Source organism: Atta colombica, unplaced genomic scaffold (genome assembly GCF_001594045.1).
Source record: "Atta colombica isolate Treedump-2 unplaced genomic scaffold, Acol1.0 scaffold47, whole genome shotgun sequence".
NCBI lineage: Eukaryota > Metazoa > Arthropoda > Insecta > Hymenoptera > Formicidae > Atta > Atta colombica.
In genome coordinates, this window is record NW_017259536.1 from 4,366,480 (window position 1) to 4,374,844 (window position 8,365).

General features: G+C 31.0%; 1 protein-coding gene across 1 annotated transcript in view; it reads right to left on the minus strand.

Moving 5' to 3' along the window:
- The window catches only part of LOC108691585 (interferon-related developmental regulator 1-like), a 22,534-nt gene extending 16,949 nt beyond the window's left edge, over positions 1–5,585 (minus strand). The window contains exon 1 of the mRNA XM_018199404.1: positions 5,173–5,585. Within this exon, the coding sequence (XP_018054893.1) occupies positions 5,173–5,212 (40 nt within the window). The 5' untranslated portion in view covers positions 5,213–5,585. The remainder of the gene's footprint in view (positions 1–5,172) is intronic.
- Between the last annotated feature and the right edge of the window lie 2,780 nt (positions 5,586–8,365).

Here is an 8,365-nt window from a genome sequence, read left to right on the forward strand (position 1 = left end):
AGTTTAGTAAATTTCCATGAAATGGCGCTACAATTCATTTGATGACGCGACATCTCGAAAGATCCACTCTTCGAACCCCTTCAGGCCAAATTTCAGTCAGAAAGGACGCATAGTGATTTGAAGTAGGCTGTCTCAAAGTCTGCAAAATACTCATTGACGGCGACAATGACTTCCCTTTGACGAGAATCTTCCCACCGAGCCAAGTTTTTAAGTTTTTGGGAACAGAAAGAAGTCACACGGGGCCAAATCTGGAGAATAGGGTGGATGAGGAATCAATTCATAGCCCAATTAGTTTTGTCATTGCAACGGTTGTGGGAACGGCGCGTTGTCTTGATGGAAGAGTACTTTTTTGCGCGCCAATCTCGCTTCAAACGTGACTACCAAACGTGAACTATGTGTCCTTTCTGGCTGAAATTTGGCCTGAAGGGGTTCGAAGAGTGGATCTTTTGAGATGTCGTGTCATCAAATGGATTGTAGCTCCATTTCCAGGAAATTTACCAAATGACCCACGTATATTAAGACATTAAAAAAAATGACAGAAATATTCATTTATACTTATTATAAATATTACGTTAAATAGTCTATCTTTTAATAATATTTCGAATAAAGCTTTATATAAAATTTATATAACATTTAAAAAAATGAATGATAATAATAAATATTCATCATAAATATTCTGTTCTGGAAAAAAATTAAAAAAAGATGAAGAGAATATAAAATAAAAACTAAAGTTAATCTACATTCGTAGAAACAGGCATTAAATTGCTATGATGAATAACAGTATTATCAACTGGAGAATAATGAGTTTTGAAAGCAAACAAAGATATGTGATCATGAGTCATAGTGACGAAAAAATTATTTTTACTCGATTAGTCTAGATATTAACTAAGTCGATTGTCCTATATCCTAGTTAACAGTATATTACATTTTGATGTGGCAAATAACGAATTTGCTTAGATCGATAAATCTACGTTTACCTTTAATTTTTTTTATTTCGAATCAGTTCTTAGTTAAAATTATCTTGCACGGTTTTTTCTCATTCACTTCTAAAGGCTTGTCCATTGTTTATAAAAAAAAAGATGAAATCGGTATGTCTATTAACACGATTGACATGGATGGAGCCTTAATCCTAGTAAGTCATTGTTATCTTTCTGGTCACATCAAGGTTTGTGAAATCCTGCAACTTTGCTATATTTCTGGATTGAATAAGTATTTTTTAGCTTAAAACGTGTGAAATTTATACCTCGAAGTCAGACAGAAAAAACAGATAAATATGAATACTTCAAATAAATATTTTATTTTTAATTAATTACAATGCTTCAAAGAAATGTTATTGGAAAAATTCGCAAAAAATGACCATTTAAAAAAAAATTCTAAAATGTTTAAATCCGGATCTTCAAATTATATTACAAAAAAGTTAAAGCAAATATAAAAAACCACATAGAATATGTTAAATCCATGAATGACAGGGTTAACAGGAAATGCAAGCAGTATTATGTAATGTTATTATAATTTTATCTATCTCATTTCAAACATATAATTAGCCTATGATTTGTGAATATATTTCCATTAAAAGAATGCTATTAGTATTGATTTCAAAAAGATTATACATGTTATATCAATGTTGAAGAAATAAATATCTTCTTTAAGATCTTCTGTAAAAAACTTTATCGAACAGTATAATGTAATTACTTAAAAATATAAATTTTTTTAAAAACATAAACATGATACAAATAAAGTATCTCTCCTAAAAGTGTCAAAACATGTAATGACCCAATATTTCTCATAGTGATAGATTTAACATTTATCTTACATCAATTTCTGTTTCACGGTATCGTTATACATTTTTTTTTGCAGGAATTATGGATTCGCTGTAATAGCAAATGATTCAAATTCCGATTATTCTTCGCGTGTAGGCACGCAAAATTGTTAGAAAGCATCACATATGTTGATTTCGTTTTTTTATATCAAGACAAAAGTTTAATGATAAATTAATGTTGATGAAATAATATCAGACATTCCAATCAAATTTCTCTTTTGTACACGTTGGCGTTTTGCGTGGAAGCTTCTCGTTCAACAGGAAGTCGTGAAGTTTGAACGGTTCATATGCCATGTGTGCTGACGCCGACTCCGATAAAGAAAATTCAAGAGATAAACTAAATAAAGTATTAATAATTCCGATACTTTCCATAATTTTAATAATCATATTCATTAATTTGAAAAAAAAAAAAACATCATTTGATAAACTATTTCTACAGATTCCGCTCATCGTATTTAATTAATAAAATTTATAATATTTAACAGAAAATTAAAAGAAAATGTTTGGTACAGAAATTGGCAGAGATTAAAAATGTCGAATTATCCAAAGAATACGTAAATTCTTCAAACTTCTTACTTAACAAACAATTATTGTCACAATTCGATTATCAGTAGTTAAATGCATCAAAGATAAGATATTCGATGTTTGCTCTCAACATCAATTTAGATATTTAATAAAGAAAAAGATTTAAAATGTCGAATTATCCGAAGAATACGCAGATTCTTCATGTTTTTTAATTGACAAAATTATTGTTATGTGTATGTGTCTTAACTATTAATAATTGAATGCATTAAAGACAATAAGATAGCCGATGTTTGCATTCAATGTATATAATTTTAGAAATTTAATGTCGATATTTAGTAGAGAAATTAACAGATATTTAAAATGTGTTGGATTTGAGAAATACATAAATTCTTCATAATTTTTACTTGATATTATTACAATCCGATTATTAATAACAGGATGTATCAAAATAAGGTATATACGCGGTGTTTACTGATGAGACGACAAAGATTGAGCATCACATTTAAATGCATAATCGTGGAACAAAGTGCGTCGAACACAGTATTATAAACTTGGCGATCAACGATCAACTGTTATCGTGAACGATAACATGCTGAAGAACGATAGAGGAAAGAATAAAATCCAATCAGTTTCTTTACGTATAAATAACGATAAATAATAACATTTTCGAAAAGACAATTATACTAAATAACTCAATGAGCCGAGAGTCTGTTTAATTTTCTATTGTGAGGCCGATAATAATTTTAATTCGAATATCCATCATTTCTTTGATATTTCAAAATTATAAAAATCATACGCTTCTTATTTCAAAGAGATTAATTTATTGAAACGAATTATTCGATTAATTTTGAAGGTGATTTATATTATAATTTAAATCAAGGTCAACAATTTTATATTCAATGAATAATTGAACATAATACGATTAATCACCGTTGCGAAGAAAGACTCCGTTGAGAGTCGATTGAAGATTACGTCATCGTAATAATGCGTTGTGTGTATGATCGACATATAATTAGTCATTAAAAATTATAATAACTGTATGCTTTTGAAACATTCTGGGACAGTGTAATCTAGTGGATCATATGCATAATCTGCTAAAATATGTGAGTAATCTTTGTAAGATGGTCGAGTTATATTGAACGTTGTAATAAATTATAATAAGAAATTTGCAAGTTTCAATTTTGTAGTTTTAAATAATTTTATTTTGTCTAATTTTATCGTATTTACAATATATACAGTGGAATTGATTTTTGTCATCTATAATTGGCAAACGCTAGGAGTATCATCGTTTTTTCGCGAGCTATCCTTCTTCATAGTTTGTCTTTTAGTAAACAAATTTATTGTAAAAGAAAAACATTTAAACAGCATTCAACATTAGAACTAACTTAAATCTTTGTCTGCAATCATATTTTTACTTCGTTTTTTTTTTGCTGTTCTACTTTTTAGGCTTTCAAAAAATGTGGAAAAATTCAGAGTTATTTTTCAATATCTGTATTATGTTATCAAATAACTTTTTAACAAAATATTTTAAGAAAGAAATTCCGCTCTCCTTTATTTCAGAGAAATTTGAAAGCGAAATTTCGCTTGTGTCAAAAAAAGGTCCAGATTACAGCAATTAAATTTCTCTCAAAGTTTCAAAACTCTATACTGAAGAAAAATTTATTGAATCTTAAGACATATTTTTTTAAATAGAACTAAGTACACATTGCAGTATAAATAAATACATATATCTACAATAAATATTTATTATAAAATGATAAATTAAATGAAATTAATAATTCCTATATCAAATAAATGTATGTTTACGCATAGTTGTAAATACATACATACTATTACTATTCAAGTTTATTTATTAAAATTTAGAATATTTTTCAGGGTACCAGTTATTCTACGTTTTAATGTCAAAAACGAGGAAATTTTCTAAGGAAAACTTAATCTTTTTTTCTAGAAATATCTAACAGAAGAATAAATAAACGATTACAAAATTTGGATCAAAATCTAATTTAAAAAATAAGAGAAATTTTATATTCCGTCAAACCAGATCTTAGTATATTAAATAAATTAAAAAAATATATAAGATATCTCAGACTGCAATGTTACAAGATTTTAAACGTTACACTCGCTTTTCATAGATGATTTTCCGCTCTGTGAATAGCATAAATATTGCATAACAAGTTTATGATAATTTTCTATTATCATGATGTTTTTTGTGAGATGTAAAATGTTACGTATACATCTGATTTCCTGTGATATTTTGAAAAAGCATTAGAAATCTAATTGGATTTCCTTCTAATTGGACCTTTCTTGACAATTTCCTAGAATTTCTCCGGATGACGTTTATCATTGTTGTTTCCGTTTGATAGCTAATCATGACTTTCTCGGGGATTTACGACTTTTATACAATTAGCAATTATATTTCAAGTGACTTTCTTATATTCACTGTCTAAACAGATCTCCGAATTGTTAAAAATCGTCGACAAATATCTAATTCTAATTTTAGCTCCACGAACACTCCAAACTTCAATCACATTAATTCACTAACTTAATAATGATTCGTCAGATTTTCAGAGGAATCTGAAAAGAAATGATTTTTATTTCGCAGATTTTCCAAAATTACGTGAGAAATATCAAAGATTCCATACTTCATCGAGCGTATGTAGATGCTAGTCTAAATAAAGATAAATCAACAGACTTAGGAAAAATGTCTTATCTATATCTGGATTCTAATTGAAGAGATTGCACATCATTGTCATATCTGCCAAGTGAAATTCGGACGGGGAAACAAAGAATCTGAGAAATGAGTGAAATAACAATCAGTCCAAACATACCGAGAAGTAGAGCTATGACAATGAACGCGACGTGTTTCATTTTAGCAGCGGATGACAGTCTTCTATGGAGAAAGATGAGGTATAGATCGCGAAGGTAGATATCTGTAGCCACAGGTGAGTTCACTCACGATGAAACGCGTTCACACGCGCACGTACACGAATCACTCATTCGCTCGTACAACGAGCTTTCCTTACGCAACACGATGTACGGCAATGCACCTTCTCGCGGCTGGCCAGCTCATTTATTGTCACCAATCCTTATTACGAGCGAGCGCTATTATCTGGTAACAATGGAGAGAAGGAGTAGAAGGTAAAAGGAGAGGGAAACAGATAAATAGAGAGAGAGAGAAGCGATGAGTGACGGAGAGAGGAAGAAAAAGACAGGAACAGCACGCGATCCAACCTCCACAGCGATTATTATGCTACTGATCATGCTTGGCGCGTGCGTCGATTTTATGCATGCGCGCGCCACCTTGCGGTCGCACGTACGAAATTTCCGTTGCCACTGCGACGGATACATGTCTCAGGGGCGTAGTTAGGCATTGACGAAACTGGCTCTTGCCAAGGACGCAAATCCAGGGAGAGCAAAAATTGTGATCCGTAAAATGTCGGAGATTTTGGATTTCGTTGCAACTCGAACATACTAAAAAAAAATCGCGTCACAAAATTGCATAACGAAATCATGTAAGTAAGATAAATAAATTATATAACGAATTATTCCAAATTACATAATTTTTTTTTTTTTTAATGACGTATTTGAAAAGTTGATGATACGTTTTCTTTTCTTCTATTTCTATCATTAAATTCTTTAAATTTCCATACTATAAAATCACACGATGGATGATTTCTAATATCATGTGATTTTTTAAATAACGTGAAAAAATCACATACTACCCAGCAAACGAGAATGGATTGAAATGAATTGAAATGGATTCAGATTTTCAGAAATATTGATTCACTAATGTTAAAATGAATGCTTTTCAATCTTGAATGCATTTTTATTTATTTGTAGGAATTGCATGGAGCATATCTCTACGTCTTTCAATCTAAAAATAATATTAGCTTTTCTGTGCGCAAACACAGTTGTGAATACTGTTCCAATTCAAAATTTTGAGTAGGAAATTTTTCAATCCAATTGAACCTAATTGAATCCAATTAAATCCAAAAGAAAGTATTTGCTATTTAAAATACGCATTTGGGTAGAAAAAAATTTCAGTCCATTTTACCAGGTGTATAAGTTTAAATCCGCTGTTTGCTCATAGGTGGCATTAGTAAGCGTACAAAGCTACCCTGGGCACACAACACACTTTTTTTTATGTGTTTCACATCTGTCAACATTAACTAGTGCACATCATCAGCAATTTCATACATTTTTTCTTTCGTAATCATGTCTAATTTTTTGCTAAAAAAAAAAGCATATGCGGGAAGCTTTGCTTTTCTGTTTCAATTTGAAGAAATCGACTGCCGAATCGCATCGAATGCTTGTAGAGGCCTATGGCGACAATGCTTTATCGGAAACAACATGCAGAGATTGGTTTCACCGATTCAATAACGACAATTTTGACCTGAGTGATAAGAAGCGTGAAAATCGGCCCAGGAAGGTTGAGGACTATCAATTGCAGGCTCTTTTGGACGATAACCAATCGCAAAAAATGCTTGCCGAGCAATTGAATGTTTTTCAAGCAGCCATTTCCATGCGGCTACATGCCATGGGGAAGGTTTAAAAGATCGGAAAATGGATGCCGCATGAACTGAACGATAGGCAGATAGAGCGACGCCAAAACACATGCCAAATTCTGCTTGCCAGGCAAAAAAGAAAGTCATTCCTGCATCAGATTGTGACAGGCGATGAAAAGTGGATCTATTTTCAGAATCCTAAACGCAAGAAATCTCGGATTGATCCCGCCCAACTTAACATCTTCCTTAAGTCCAAATCGCTTCGGACGGAAGATGATGCTGTGCGTTTGGTGGGATCAGGAAGTGTCATCTACTACGAGCTGTTAAAACCTAGTGAAACTGTTAATGCTCACCGCTACCACCAACAACTGATCAAATTGCATCGTGCTCTGCGTGAAAAAAGGCCGCATTATCGGAAAAGACAAGCTGATTTTCCTCCACGATGTACCATCGCATACGTCAACAATGGTCCAAAACTACTTGCAGACACTTAACTGGGAAGTGCTACCCATCCCTTACTCACCAGATCTGGCACCTTCTGATTATCACCTATTTTCGTCGATGCGCCACGCGCTCGCTGAGCAGCACTTCGATTCTTACGAAGACATCGGAAAATGGCTTGATGAATTTGCCTCGAAAGATGAGGAATTTTTTTGGTATACACAAATTGCCCGAAAGATGGGAAAAATGTATAGTTAGCAAGTACTGTGAATATATTTGTTTTTGCTTCCTAGGAAAAAAAAATGTGTTTTTCTGACTAAAAAACAGCGGATTTAAGCTTATACATTCTCGTTTGCTGGGAACATAAATTTAAATTTATTGATAGTAATAAAATACTTGTAATGTTTTAATATGCTATCAATATTTAACCACATTAGATCAGATGTCATTTTCTTAATCCTGCATCTCCATATTATATTACAGTAAAGTTATAACTATCGCCAAATAAAAATTTTTTTCTGAAGAAAGAATGGCTTCAATATATTTTCTTACCAAGGGCGCAAGAAATTCTAAATATGTGTCTGCTCATTAATTTAATTACTATAAGAAATTCCTTTAGATGAGTCAAAACGAGTGAGTATGCAAGAACAACAAAGTCCGTTTTATAAGTTAATATTCTGTATTGTTAGGTTTTTTTACGTATATGCGATAATTTAATGACGAATCAAGCAAATATGTATGCATTACGAGACACGGAAAGTTTTTGATAAGCAGTGAGCACCAATAGATTAATCTTTGTCTTTAAAAATTAATTAAATTAAAATTAACTTGTAAATTAATCACTATGAATTTAAAAAAGATTTACAGAAAAGAACTTTAATTTATAACATAGTTTAGTTTTTTAATATTAATTTTTATATTATAAATACATACAGAATATATCTGTTCCTTTTGAGGACTTTCATATTTTATTTGTCTGTTTTTAATACATATGTATTAAATTTATCATGATATCTAAATAAATTATATATCTAAATAAATTACGTAAATTATTATTTAATAAAATCAAAAAATT